This window comes from Tursiops truncatus, chromosome 13 (assembly GCF_011762595.2).
Source record: "Tursiops truncatus isolate mTurTru1 chromosome 13, mTurTru1.mat.Y, whole genome shotgun sequence".
Classification (NCBI taxonomy): Eukaryota; Metazoa; Chordata; class Mammalia; order Artiodactyla; family Delphinidae; genus Tursiops; species Tursiops truncatus.
Genome location: NC_047046.1, coordinates 23,320,404 through 23,334,712, shown reverse-complemented (window position 1 = coordinate 23,334,712; position 14,309 = coordinate 23,320,404). Strand labels below are relative to the sequence as shown.

General features: G+C 48.0%; 2 protein-coding genes across 8 annotated transcripts in view; one reads left to right on the top strand and one right to left on the bottom strand.

Moving 5' to 3' along the window:
* MORC2 (MORC family CW-type zinc finger 2) overlaps nt 1–9,932 on the top strand; it is a 65,080-nt gene extending 55,148 nt beyond the window's left edge. For both annotated transcript variants that reach the window (XM_033837200.2, XM_033837197.2), the window contains exons 27-28: nt 4,064–4,135; nt 9,599–9,932. In XM_033837200.2, coding sequence (XP_033693091.1) covers nt 4,064–4,132 — 69 coding nt within the window. In that variant the 3' untranslated portion in view covers nt 4,133–4,135; nt 9,599–9,932. The remainder of the gene's footprint in view (nt 1–4,063; nt 4,136–9,598) is intronic.
* Nucleotides 73–14,309, bottom strand: part of OSBP2 (oxysterol binding protein 2) — a 139,994-nt gene continuing 125,757 nt past the window's right edge. The window contains exons 8-14 of one of the 6 annotated variants that reach the window (XM_033837208.2): nt 13,505–13,750; nt 11,042–11,162; nt 10,687–10,790; nt 10,519–10,614; nt 10,249–10,433; nt 1,589–1,815; nt 73–1,326 (exon numbers count right to left, since the gene is read on the bottom strand). In XM_033837208.2, coding sequence (XP_033693099.1) covers nt 1,181–1,326; nt 1,589–1,815; nt 10,249–10,433; nt 10,519–10,614; nt 10,687–10,790; nt 11,042–11,162; nt 13,505–13,750 — 1,125 coding nt within the window. In that variant the 3' untranslated portion in view covers nt 73–1,180. Of the gene's footprint in view, nt 1,327–1,536; nt 1,816–10,248; nt 10,434–10,518; nt 10,791–11,041; nt 11,163–13,504; nt 13,751–14,309 lie in introns of those variants that run through there. The other 5 variants (XM_033837209.2, XM_073790298.1, XR_012325254.1 and 2 more) reach the window with 5 other exon arrangements.

Here is a 14,309-nt window from a genome sequence, read left to right as displayed (position 1 = left end):
CTGAGGGGCTGGGACAGTGGCCACAGTGGCCCAGGCCACCCCCCCCCCCCCACCACAGTTGGCAGAAGCCACTGGAAGGGAATCTGAGGAGAGGGCAGGGCACAGATGACAGGAGGGCCAAACTCAGACAGGAGCACCCTGTCGTCATCATTTTTTCACTTCTACATATCATAAAAATTTAAGCAAAATAGCTATTTTATATATATTTATATATCATATATCATATATATATATATATATATATATATATATATATATGGCAAATAAAGAGTTCAGGGGTGCTGAGATGGGACACCCCAGAGACGGGACTCTGGGTTCTCTGGTGCCCAGGATACCAACCCAGGCTGAGCCGAGGGTTGGTTCTTATTGCTGATTTGGGGCTGGGTTCTGTGGCAGGAGCGCCTGCAGGCCCGGCCTCTGTGGGGCTGGGGAGCAGCCCCAGCATGGCCAGGGCTAGGCAGGGGCTGTTGCCCTCAAATCCACATGGCGGTCCCTCAGTGTCCCCTTCCCCACCATGCGTGGGGCTCTGGCTCCAGAGACAACTGACTTGTGCTCTCCTGGGCCCAGCGGCCCTTGGTTCCCTTCTCTGGGGGGGTCCTGGGCTCCTGGGGGGTGGGCAGCTCACATACACATGGCCTTGCTGTTTGAGCTACAAAATGCTCCCGACTCAAAGGGGTCCATCTGGCTTCCCAATGTCTTAAAAAGAAGGGGCTCTTGCCAGGACACTTCTGTGGCAAGAAAGCACACTTAGAAAGTTGTCCACCAAGTGCTGTACTAAAAATATTTACTAAATACCTTGGCTGGAAAGAAATGGAGATCTTTTTTTTTCTAAAAAAGTCAAAAGTGGCTCCCTGGGAGGGGGCCAGTTCCTCCCTGGGGGGCTGGTGACTGGAGCAGCCAAGGGCCCGGGCCAGCCTGCCTGAGGTGTGGAAACTGGAGCTGGGGGGCCTGATGGGGCTCAAGTCCATGATGAAGGGTCACAGGAGACCCGGGGCACCTGGGGGCTGGAAAGAACCCGGGTCAGCACTTCCTCCTTCCAAGGTGGGAGCCCCAAAAAAGTGTTATTAAAAAACATAAGAAGGAAAAGGTGGGGAGGTCAGTTGAGTACTAAATTGAGTGCATTAAATAGAAGGTGGACCAGGCTGTGCAGCCGCCTGTATTTGCAGGAGGGGGGTGGTGCTCAGAAGATGTTGGGGCACATGTGCCAGTCCTGCTTCTCCTTGGCCTCCCAGTAGCCACCCTTGTACACGCAGGCCGTCTCCCCAGTCACCGGGTCCAGCCTCTTCTCAAACCACAGCGGCACGTACACTTCGGCCTCCTTCTCTGCTGGGCGGCACAGTGGGCAGGCGGGCGGGCAGCCTGCCTCCTCCCAGCGCCCCAGAAAACCACTCCCTGTCCCCTCTCCTGCTGGCCCTCCTCCTTGCTCCTGGGGTGCCCCCTTCTCCAGCACCCCTCCCTGCCCCCAGGGAATCCCCTCTCTCCCCCTCAGCTTCTTCCAGTCCCCTCATCTCCTCCCAGTTCCTGGGAGACCCCCATGCCCTCTCCCGCTGGCCTCACTCCCGGGGGCCCCCCTCCCCACTGGCCTCACCTTCCTCTGCACCGCAGCCCCGCGAACAGGCCTCCAGCCTCCGGCGCCGATTCACTCGCTGCTTCTCCTCCAGCCGCTGCTTCTCCGTGTTGGCCTCATCCCAGTGTCCCTTCTCCATCAGCCGCTGGTCGGGCCGCAAGCGGCTGTCGGTGGGCGCCACGCCCTCCTCGTGCTCGTTGAGGGTCAGGGCCAGCTCCGAGAAGTAGTACATGTTCTCCGCGTTGTCCCTGCGGGGCCCCATGGGGTGAGCTGCCGGGACACACTCGGCCCCCTCTCTGCTTCCCCTCCTGCATGTCCACCCCCTGAACCCCCCAAACATGGCCTTGTGTCCACCTCGCCCTTTCCTCCCTGCACCTTGCAGGCTCCACCGACCTGCATGTTTTGCCACATTATACCTCTCTGGGAACTTGCCCACCTTGTCCAATTTTTCATATATATCAGCCTGAAGTGTTTCATAATGTCCTCATTATTATTCGTTTAATGTGTGTGACAGCAGTGTCTTCTTTCGCGTCTGTAATGTTGATGCTGTGCACCTTCTCTCTACCCAGTCATGTCAGAGGTTTGTCCGTTTTCTTCATTGGTGGAAGATGAAACTTTGTTGATCCTATTTTAGGTTATTCTGCTTTACTGATTTTGCTTGTATAGTCTTCCTTCTACTTTGTTGGGATTTCTTTTGCTGCTCCTTTTCTAACTTCCTGGGATGGATGCTTAGCTCAATATTTTTCCATGTCTCTTCTTTTCTAATATGTGCATTTCAAGGCTACACATTTCACTCCAATTACTGCTTTAGCTGCATTCTACCATTTTTGTTATGTATTATTTTCATTATCATGCAGTTATACTTTCTTTCATTATACTTTCTTTGTCCTATGGATTAGTTGGAAGTACATTTCTTAAGTTTATAAATATATGGTAATTTTTCTAGTCATCTTTGTTTCTAGCACACTCACTTTGGAGTCAGACAGTATACTTCGTATAATTTCATCTCTTTGAAATTTGTTTTATGACCCAGTATATGGTCAGTTTTTGCAAACGTTCCACATGTAATCAAAGAGATTGCATTTTCCACAGTTGTTGAGTGCAATGTTCTACAGCTGTCCTGAAGGTTCTATTGTTCAAACTTGTCCTCCAGACATTTTCTTCTGCTATCCATTACTAAAAGAAGTATGTTAAAATCTCCCACTTTGGTTGTAAACTAGTCCATTTTTCCTTATATTTCTATCAACTTTTGCTGTATACATTTTGGGGCTGTTATTAGGTACAGGGTATATTCAAATTTAAAATCTTCCTGGCAAATTGAACCTTTATCATTTTGTCCCTCTTTGACCTTTTGTTTTAATGTCTGTTTTGTGATATTACTATAGCTGAAGGCAGCTTTTGTTTGGTTAGTATTTCTATGTATACATATCTTTTTCCATCCTTTTATTCCAGTCTTTATTTTATTTAGATGTATTTTTTGTAAACCACATAAAGTTTGATTTTTAAAAATTTGTCTGAAAGCTTATGGGAAGTTAATGTAATTACTAATATGTTGGATTTAAATCTATCTTATTTCGTTTTTTTCTTTTTATACTGCTTTGATACTGTGAAAGTTTTGAATTAGTCATAATACTTGGTATGTTGGTCCTTACATGGCCTGCTTGTATTTTTTTTCAATCAATTAATTAATTAATTATTTTGGGCTGCATTGGGCCTTTGTTGCTACGCAAGGCTTTCTTTAGTTGCGGGGAGCGGGGGCTACTCTTCGTTGCTGTGCATGGGCTTCTCATTGTGGTGGCTTCTCTTGTTGCAGAGCACTGGCTCTAGGCATGTGGGCTTCACTAGTTGTGGCACACAGGCTTCAGTAGTTGTGGCTCGCAGGCTCTAGAGCACAGGCTCAGTAGTTGTGGCGCATGGGCTTAGTTGCTCAGCGGCATGTGGGATCTTCCTGGGCCAGGGCTCGAACCCATGTCCCCTGCATTGTCAGGTGGATTCTTAACCACTGCGACACGAGGGAAGCCCCGGCCTGCTTGTATTAATGCGACCTTGCCACCTAAACCAAAGGTAGAATCCTGACAAAACCTACATCTGACCATAAGGAAAACTCACCAATCCATCCTCCTCTCAGGTAGCCACTGGCAGGACTCCTGGGTTCATCAGTCCTTTGCTTTCCTTTTAATATAATTTTATTGCATCTTTAAGTAGTCTTAAGTGTGTGTGTATGTCTGTGTGTGTATTCATATACATATATTTTAGATACTTGTTTTTAACTGTATAAAAAGAATATGTATGTAACCTTCTCAGACTTCCTTTTTTTAAACTTAATATTATATTACTAAGATTTATCTGTATTGTATGTTGCTGTGGTTCATTTGTTTCAACTACTGTAAATATTGCTCTGTGTGAATATACTAATTATTTCATCCAATAAGTTTGAGTTGTTTTCAAGTTTTGCTTTGAGTAATCTTATTCATGTTTCCTGTTGTACATTTATAGGAGTTTCTCTTGAGTATACACCTAGAAGTGGGATTACTGGGCTGCAGAGTCTGTGATGTTCTTCTTTAGAAGGTAAGGCCACACTGCTTTCTAGCATGGTCATACCAGCTCACGTTCCCACCAGTGATGTATAAGGGATACTGTGGATCCATATCTTCTTCAACACTTGATATTACCAGACTGTTCATTTTTTCAAATCAAATGAAGGTAAAACTGCATCTTATTGTGGTTCTGATTTGCATTTCCCTGATTACCAATGATGTTATCATTTTCATATGGTGATTGGCCATGTTTCTTCTTGTGTGAAATTCTTGTTCATGACTTGCACTTTCCCATTGGATTGTTTTTGCTTTATTTATTCATTAGAAGGTCTGTTATTCTTTTTGTTCCTATTTATTTATCTGTTTTTGGCTGCGTTGGGTCTTCGTTGCTGTGCACGGGCTTTATCTAGTTGCAGCGAGCAGGGGCTACTGTTTGTTGCAGTGCGTGGGCTTCTCATTCTGCTCATTGCGGTGGCTTCTCTTGTTGCATAGCATGGGCTTTAGGCGCTCGGGCTTCAGTAGTGTGGCACGTGGGCTCAGTAGTTGTGGCGCACGGGCTTAGTTGCTCTGCAGCATGTGGGATCTTCCCGAACCAGGGATTGAAGCCATGTTCCCTGCATTGGCAGGTGGATTCTTAACCACTGAGCCACGAGGGAAGCCCCAGAAAAATTTCTTTTAATGAACAGAAGCATTTTAATATAATTGAATACATCAGTGTTTTTGTCTTATTTAAGATATATTTCCATAAGTTATAGATGATACTCATCTATATTTTCTACTTAGAGGTTTTTTGTTTCTTTTTAATAGTATGTGGATACAGAAAGACTAGAATTTATTTTTTATTTATTTTTTAAAGGAACATTATTTATTTATTTATTGGCTGCATTGGGTCTTTGTTGCTGCGTGTGGGCTTTCTCTAGTAGCGGTAAGTGGGGGCTACTCTTCATTGCGGTGCACGGGCTTCTCATTGTGGTGGCTTCTCTCGTTGTGGAGCACGGGCTCTAGGCGCACAGGCTTCAGTAGTTGTGGCACATGGGCTCAGTAGTTGTGGCTCGTGGGCTCTAGAGCACAGGCTCAGTAGTTGTGTCTTAGTTGCTCTGCAGCATGTGGGATCTTCCCGGACCAAGGATTGAACCCCTGTCCCCTGTGCTGGCAAGCGGATTCTTAACCATTGCGCCACCAGGGAAGTCCCTCTACTTAGAGTTTAACTTACTGTTTAACAGTTTAATACTGTTTAATACTTACTGTAAGACCTTTATTTGGAGTTGATTTTTGTTATAATAATGTAAGGGAACGATTCACTTAATGTTTTTCTATATGGATAACCATTTTCCCGAGATCCTTTTAGTGGATGGTGCCATCTTTCCATGTGCTATGATGTTATATACCAAAGATATATACACATCCAGGGCATAGTTTCCAGGCTTACTATTCTATTTCACTATAGCTTCAAAATAAGTATCTAATAGGGCAAGTCCTCTTTTTTTTAGAAATATCCTGGCCCTTTATTCTTCAATATAAATTAAGAAATCATAATATCAAGTTCCATGAAAATCACTATTGGGATTTTGTTTGGTTTACCGACTCTCTAGATCATGACATATTAATAGTACTTAGTCTTTCTACCCACGAACGTGGTATCTTTCTCCATTCATTTAGCTCTTCCTTGATATCTCAGCAAAGTTTTATAATTTTCTCTATAGAGGTCTTGTATATATTATAAGATTTGTTACAAGGTCCTTGATATTCTCTGATATGATAATTGGTGTCTTCTCTTAAACTGTATTTTCTAGTTGTTTTCTTTTAGTGTATAGAAATGCAACTGACTTTTGCATATTAATCTTATATTGAGGCACCTAAGATGCCTTTTGTTCAGATCTGTTAATGTAACAAATTTATGGATTTTCTAGTACAGACTCATCCTTGCGTACCCAGGATAAACTCAACATGACTGAAGAATGTTATCTTTTTCATATACTGTTGGATTTTCTGATGTCTTGTTTTGGAATTGTGCTTATCCATGAGTGAAAGAGGGTAGAACTTTTATTTTCCTACTACTCTTTTAGCCTGGTTTGGTATTAGGTATCTTATACTGGCCTCACAGTATAAGAAAGGAAAGTATTTCTTTTTCTATGGTCTGGTAGATTTTCTATAAAATTGAGGTATATGTTTCTTGACAACTTGGTAGAATTCACCTATAAAACTACCTGGGCTTTGTGTTTTCCCTGTGGAAATTTTTAAACTACTGCTTCAGTATCTTTAATTATAGGATTAGTCATGCTTTTTTTTTTTCTTCTAGACTCAGTTCTTGTAAGTTATATTTTTCTAAAAATTTGTCCTTCCAATGAGAATTTTAATAATCTTATACTTTAAATATAATAAACATAATGAAAACATTAATAATATTTATTTCTATATTCTCTCTTGATCAATCTTGCCAGTAGTTTTCTGTTCGTTTTTTTCCCTCAAAGATCAACTTCTTTTTAAACTTGTTTTTTTTTTAAAATAAATTTATTTTATTTATTTTTGGCTGTGTTGGGTCTTCGTTGCTGTGCACGGGCTTTCTCTAGATGTGGCGAGCGGGGGCTACTCTTCGTTGCAGTGCATGGGCTTCTCATTGCAGTGGCTTCTCTTGTTGCGGAGCACGGCCTCTAGGCGCATGGGCTTCAGTAGTTGTGGCTCACGGGCTCTAGAGCACAGGCTCAGTAGTTGTGGCGCATGGGCTTAGTTGCTCGGCGGCATGTGGGATCTTCCCGGACCAGGGCTCGAACCCGTGTCCCCTGCATTGGCAGGTGGATTCTTAACCACTGCGCCACTAGGAAAGTCCCTCTGCTTTTATTTTTAAGGTATATTTTCTTCTTTCTTTCAGTTTGTATGTTGCACTTTCTCTAATTTCTTAGAATGAAAAAGCTTTAATAAGCTTATATACCTATTTAAGGCAATACATTTCCTTTGAAGCTTTGCCTTTGGTATATCCAGCCAGTTTTGATATCTTTTTCTTCTCATTCAGTTCTAGGCATTTTAAAATTTCCATTCTAACTTATTATTTTGTCCATGAATTATTTAGCAACTTAAATTTTTTCCCAAATATGTGGGGACTTTTTGACATCTTGTTCATAACTTCTAATTTGTCTTATCATAGGCTGTGGTCTGTGTGCTACCCTCTGTACATTTGTTGAGGCTTTCTTTAGGGTTTAGTACACGATTGATTTTTGCATAAATTCCACGTATACTTGAGAAAAAGCCTGTTCTCTGTTGCAACCATAAGTATATGTATATCCTGTGTTTTTTTGCTCTCCATCTTGCTGGGTTGCTTTTCCCCATTTGACTCTCAACAAGTGAGAAGGGTGTGTTGAAATCTCTGTCTTCCAGTGTGGTGATGGATTTATCCATTTCTCCCTTTACTCTCAATATGTGTGCTTTGTGTATTTTTGAGGCTCTTTCACTACATGCATAATGTCTGTGTCATGCATACGGTTCATATCTTCTCGAAGAACTCAACGTTTTATCATGTAGCAACTCTTCCATCCCTAATAATGCTTTTGTCCTAAAGTCTGTTTTTACCTTATATTAATATAGCTGTTATAGGTTTTTGGTTAGTATTTTCATGATATGTCTATCTTTTACTTTCAACCTTTGCCCATCATTACGCTTTGGATCTTTCTTAGAAGGTGCATGCATCTGGATTTTTAAAAATCCAGTCAGTTAGTATTGGGTTGGCCAAAAAGATCGTTCAGGTTTTTCCATAAATGGTAGGGAAAACCCGAACAAACTTTTGGGCCAACCCAATATTTTGCTTTTTTAACTAGTGAGTTTCATCTATTTATGTTATTATGCCTGGACTTATTTCTACTGTGTTAACTTGCTGTTTTTATTTGTCTTTTTAATATTTTTTACTGATTTAAAAATCTTCTGTTGGTCTCTACCTTCACATCCCTTGGTGTCCTCTGTCTCCCTAGACTCCATTGTGTTAACATCATCTACACTTTTAATTCTGGACTGTTGTGGGAACATTTTCTGCTTTTCTTTGGTCTTAGTAATTATTTTGAAAATCCCTCCCACACACAACCTTTTATTTCATATAACTACTGTAGCACCTTCTGGATTCTTTCCCTCCCCCTTTTAGACTACTGTTTTCATTGTGGGTTTTTGTGTGGCAAACCTTCTGAGGCTGTTCACCTGAGAACATTTTGTTTTTTTATCACAGCCTCATATTTGAACGATAGCTCAGCTGGACAGAAACTTTTTTTTTTTTAATTTATTTTTGGCTGTGTTGGGCCTTCGTTGCTGCACGCGGGCTTTCTCTAGTTGGGGCGAGCGGGGGCTACTCTTCGTTGCGGTGCATGGGCTTCTCATTACGGTGGCTTCTCCTGTTGCAGAGCACAGGCTCTAGGCGCGCGGGCTTCAGTAGTTGTAGCACGTGTGCTCAGTAGTTGTGGCTCGCGGGCTCTAGAGCGCAGGCTCAGTAGTTGTGGCGCTCGGGCTTAGTTGCTCCGCGGCATGTGGGATCTTCCCGGACCAGGGTTAGAACCCATGTCCTCTGCTTTGGCAGGCGGATTCTTAACCACTGCGCCACCAGGGAAGCCCTGGACTGAAACTTTTACCTTCTAATTTCATTTTCTTCATTACTTTGAAAATATTATTCCAAAAATCTGATGTCCATCTGATTCTTCATTCTCTACTGAAATCTTTTCTCTCTGGAAGCTATTAGAATTTTCTCCTTGGTGTCCTTAATTTTCAGTATATTGTGGTCTAGGCAGAAGTTTTTCTTTGTTTCCTGTCTCTGGAACTCCAACGGGCCCTTTCAACCCAAGGTCTTTCATCTGTTTGTTTGGGGAAATTTATTTCTATCATTTCTTTAACTATTTCTCTCTCTTTTCTATTTTTCTTTCTTTCCTTTCCTTTCCTTCTGGAATTCCAATTAAACATATTAATTTAGTAGCTACTCTAGGAATTACAATATGCACAGTTCACATAGTCAGAAATTAGTGTGCATCTTGACCCTCCTCTTGGGTAGCACAAGGGCCTTTGAAAAGTTTCCAGTTTTCTGACTTTCCTGATTGTGCAGTTGCACTTAATGTTTAGATTTTAAACCCCACAAGACATTATTGTTCTTATTTACTCACTGTTCACATAGGTTTTGTTCCTCATTTCACACATCTTGGTTCTTCTATCTGGGAGCTCTATCCTTAGTGCTGGTCTGCTGGTGGCAAAATGAGTGGCTTGAAAATGTCTATTTCAACTTTACTCTGTAAAGATGTTCTTGCTGGGTGTGTAATTAATTCTCACCTGTCAGTGAGTCTTTCTGCATGTGTAAGATTTCATCTGTCTTCAAGCTCCCGTTATTGCTGATGAGGAGAAGGTTGTCAGTCTGCCGTTCCTCAGAAAGTACATCTTTTTAAAAATCTGGCTGCTTAATATTTTCTCTGATCTAGTTTCAACAGTTTCACTGTATAGATTTAGATGTGGAAAATCTCTGCTGTTTTCTCCTCAGATAAGACTCCTGAGATGGTCTCTTGCTTCTGGACTCTGACCAGAAGCCTGCTGGACCCTGCTCTCAAACTCAACGTGCCCTACACGTCCTGACGCTGCACCCTCCCGGGCTCCGGGGATGCCTGTGGGGCTGCTCCAGGGACTCACTCTGGGTCACCAGGTGGCCAGCCTTCTCTCTCTAGGTGCTTGGCTTTTGTCTGTTTTGTCTGTTTTATCTGTTTTATCAGGTTTTGTCTGTTTATCTGAAGATTTTGATTATTTTGATTATTTCTTCTGACCTATATTCAGTCAATGGGTTCTCTCTATTAAACCTTCCCATGGAGTTCTCAATTTCAGTTACTTTATGTTTCCTTTGTAGAATTTCTGTTTCATTCTCTTTGGAATCAGCTGTGCCACTTTTTATAGTTTCCTGCACTTATTTTCATGTTTGGTTTTCATTCCTTGGACTATGCGGACTTGTCCCATCAATCGGCCTGTTTAAAGTCTCTGCACAGGACGTGCTGCCACCTGATGGTGTCAACGCTTATTTACAGTCGGGTGTCTGGCTCCCCTCAGGCGTGGCCTGAACCCTCCCGTGCCCGCCGCTCGCTTCCTGTCTGGCTTGTCCCCTCCCCGCTCCCTGCCTGTTCTTCGCCCCGCAGCCCCACTCACGGCAGTGGGTACTTCTTCCACATCAGCTTGGCCGGTAGTGTCTGGTACACCGTTTTCTGCTTCCCGTCCAAGCTGGGGCTGCTGGGGCTGCTTTGCACGATCTTGGCGCACTCCATCTGTTCATCCCACGAGCCTGACAGCACGTAGTGGGCCTTGCCCTGGCTGTCACTCACCACTCCTGTCACCTGGGGACATTGGCAGGGCCAGCGTAGGCACACGCCCCTCTCCGGGGTTCCCCCCTGACAGGCTCCGAGAGGTGGCCTTGCTTACCTTCCGGGCCACCTCTTTGGAGAAATAGCTGTAGGGTAAAAACTTTAGCTGGCACCGGTCCTTTGTCTTGTGGTTCACAATCTCGACGTCCCCTGTCTGGTAAGGGAGGGGAGTGGTCAGCAGCCGATCCCTGGGCCACACGGCCCCTCCCCGAGAGCATCCCCTGACCTGGTCGATCCAGAGCTTGCCCACGATGATGTTATGCACAGTCGAGGTGCTTTTCCTCCACACGTAGTGATTCCCGCTGGCCTGGAATTCTAAGTGGATGGCACCTGGAGGCCAGATATAGGGTCAGAGGTCATGGCCTGCCATGCTGGGTCCCAGCCAGCCTGACCCACCCTCCCGAGGTCCCAGGGTCCTGAGAACCAGAAGCAGTATTTGTGCAGACTGGGGATAGGATACAGGTCAGGGGGGCATCCAGGAAGTCTGCAGGGGGACTGACGTCACCCCTGGAGGCACCAAGCTGGCTTCTGGGTTGGCAAACCCTCCCCCTCATCCAGAGTGTCCTTCTGCCCCCGCTCACCTAGCGGCATGATGGAGAGGTATTTCCCCCGGAACTTGCTGGAGATGGTGATCTCCTGCCAGAGGCTCCAGCCGTGTTTGGAGAACACATAGTGTGCGGCCGATGGCGGGTGGTGGCTCACCTGAGACCAGACCCACAGGCCGTGAGCGTCTGCTGGACGTGGCCTGGGCCTGCCCCCAACCGGCCGGGGGACAGCCTGCCCCGTGCCCAGTATGAATGGCTCTGTGGCCCTGGGAACCAGGACACACGGCAGGGCCTAGGCCCCCCAGAAAGGACAGTGCTCCAGTGGGAAAGCACGGGAATGCCCAGGGGAGCAGCCTGGGTGGCACTGGACGGGGGCAGGGCTGGGGCACCCCAACTACTGTGGGCCTGAGCCAGTGGCCGGGGCGTTTTCACGCCTGACTTGGGCTGTGGAATGAGGGTGATGACATTGTGACAAGCTGTGCTGAGGGTGAATAAAGTGAGGGCGTTAGGCTCTACCAGGGGCTTCGGGCCTACTTTCTAGTTAACCTGCCCATCGCCTGCAGGGGCTGCATCTGTTGTGCTGTATTGCACTGAGGAGGCCCAGGATGGGAAGCCTCCCGGCCAGCCCGGCTCCAGAGCTGGAGTCCAGCTGGTGTCCCGTCCCAGCCTGGATGGCGGTGCAGCCTGCTCTGCCCACCCGGTGCCTCCGCCCCGTCCTCTCCAGCACTGGGCACCCTGACCACAGTCTCACCACCAGGACACTGCCATCAACTTTTCCTCATCTGTCCCTCCTCATTTCTGTGGCTCCTTTGGTCACAGGGTTAGGGCAAAGCCTCTCCCGGCCTCCCGTCTCGCAGCCTCGCCCCGGAACTGCAGCCGTGGGCTCCAGCCTCCCTGCACCCCTCCGTGCAGATGGCCCAGAGCTCCCAACAGTCCCCATAGGAGGCACCCTCATCCTTCCTACGTCTCAGAGGCACCGGCCAAACCTGCCAGCAACTGGGTGATGAGTGAGCCGTCCCCGAGCCTGCCCGATGCCTGTGGCCAGGGCCCCCACTGAAGCCCACCCATCAGCAAATTCAGGGACGTGACCCCAGAGACCTGGCCCTGGAGCTCAGTGTCATCACCACCTTCTCGGGCAGACGATCCAGTCGGTCCAGCTGCTCACACCAAATGCTCTAGAGTCATGGCTGGCCCCACTTTCTCATGTTCCCCATCTAAATCCTTAGCAAATCCTGGCTGTTCTTTCTTCAAAACAGCATCCAGAATCTGCCCTTCCCCTACGCCGCCTCCAGCCTCCCCAGCCTCCCTGCTCCACCCTTATCCCTGCGCTGCACTCTCCCCACAGCAGCCAGTGACGGGCGGTTCCTCATAAAGCTGCCTCCTCTGCCCTCCCGTGACTCTTCCCACACAGAGAAGAGCCTTCTGCCGCCTGCCTCCTTCTCTCTGACCTCGGCTCCTTCTCTCTCCCTCACTCTGTTGCCAAACCGCTCCCGGGCCTTCCTAAAAGAGTCAGAACCATCCACATCCACAGTACCTGCTCCCCACCCCCCGGCCCACGAGAACAGGCCACTTCCCAGCTGGCTGCACCCTCAACTCCTGAGGGGGTTACTTGATCAGCAATGTTCAACGAAGAAATGTACTCAGTAGTAGTTCAGGCCAGGAACCCTGGGTCATCCTTGCCGCCTTCCCCAGGCAAATCCCTAGCTCTGCTTTTTAAAGGTGCCTGTGCTCAACCTCCTACCTCCCCTGGTCTGGCCTCCTACAGGCCTGCACAGCAGGCAGAGCACACCTTTAAAACCAGCCACTGGATTGCAAACTGTCTGCTTTCTGAGCTCAACCCCCGGGCCCACAGCAGCGGCTGGCACATGGTAGATACTCAGCGGCAGCCCGACCCGAATCTATCCTGGGCGCCTTCATGTAGCCCCTGCGTGGGTCCTCCTGGCACTCAGTGAAGCACCAACAGAATCGACCCCCTTCAGACAAGGATACCAGAGCTGGGCTGAGGTGCCCGAGGGGCCCAGTTTTGGTTCCACGCCTTGGGGAGACCAGTACCTGCAGGGAAGGCCTGTAGAAGCGATGGAGAGGATGGAGGAGAGCTGAGCTCTGGCCCCTCACACTCACAGCCTCCACCATCACTGACTGCGGCCCCGTGGGGCGCGGGCTGCTCCCTTTCAGCTCAGTGGTGACCCCACGCTCTAGCCCACCCGAATCCCTGATGGTGTCCAGCAAACACCCCTCCCCCACTGCTCCATGCCTTCTGGCCGAGAGAGGCGTCCTCCCCTCCCCCACCAGACCTGACTGTCCTCACCCAGCTCTCCTCCCACGTGGCCCACACTGTCCCCAGGAGGCCTGCTCCGTGGGGCGCCCCTGACCTGTCCCCGCCGCATGAGGCCCAGCTACCTGACCGGACCTTGGCTTGATGGCCCCTTCGGTCAGAGGCCGTGTCCCGTTTGTCTGGCTCTGACCCCCAGGCCTGGCTGAAGCGTGCGCGGGCCTCACCTGCTCGCAGAGGGAGCGCAGGCCCATGTCATCGAGACGGTCCAGCTCGAAGGTCTCACCCAGCATGGGGTTGAAGGGCTTGGCGATGCGGTGCACGGTGGTGGAGTAGGAGGACACGGAGAAGGCCGCCACCAGGCACATCTGCTCCACGGAGCTGGTGCAGTGCACGGCCTTGTCCAGCAGGTGGTGGTACTCCAGGTCCTCCGTCAGCCGCTGGAGCATGGACAGGGGCTCGTTAAAGTTGACCTGCGGGCGGGGTGTCAGGTCGGGGGTCTGCACAGACCGTCCACTGCTCCCAGCACAGACCTGCGGTTGTCGGCACAGCAGCCTTGCTTTTCTCAGATGTTCAGGGACATCACTGCTCAGACCACCTTCACAGAGAGGCGCATCTGAGGACCTGTCTAAAGCCACAGCCCCACTCACTGGCCTGCCTCCCCGCCCCTCCTGCCTGTTTTCTCCATAGCCCTCACCACGTTCTGACCTGCTGCATCTGGCAGAATTCTGTTACATTTACTGTCAGTCTCCCCTCCTAGGATGTAAATGCCAGGGCAGTGAATCATAGAAATCAGTGAATGAGTGAGTGAATGAATGAATAGGTGAATGAATGGATGAAGTGGGTCTACCTTGTATTCTGAGCTATTATGCAAGTCTTCTGTCCTGGGTCACAGAGGGAAACCAAGTCTGGCCTGGAGCAGCCCCAGCTCCCGCTCCATGGAGATGCCACTGTGATCTAGCAGCACGAGAGCGCCAGCCCTGCCCTTTGCCTGCTGGTGACCTCGCTGGGGTGGGGACCAGGGGCAGCCCA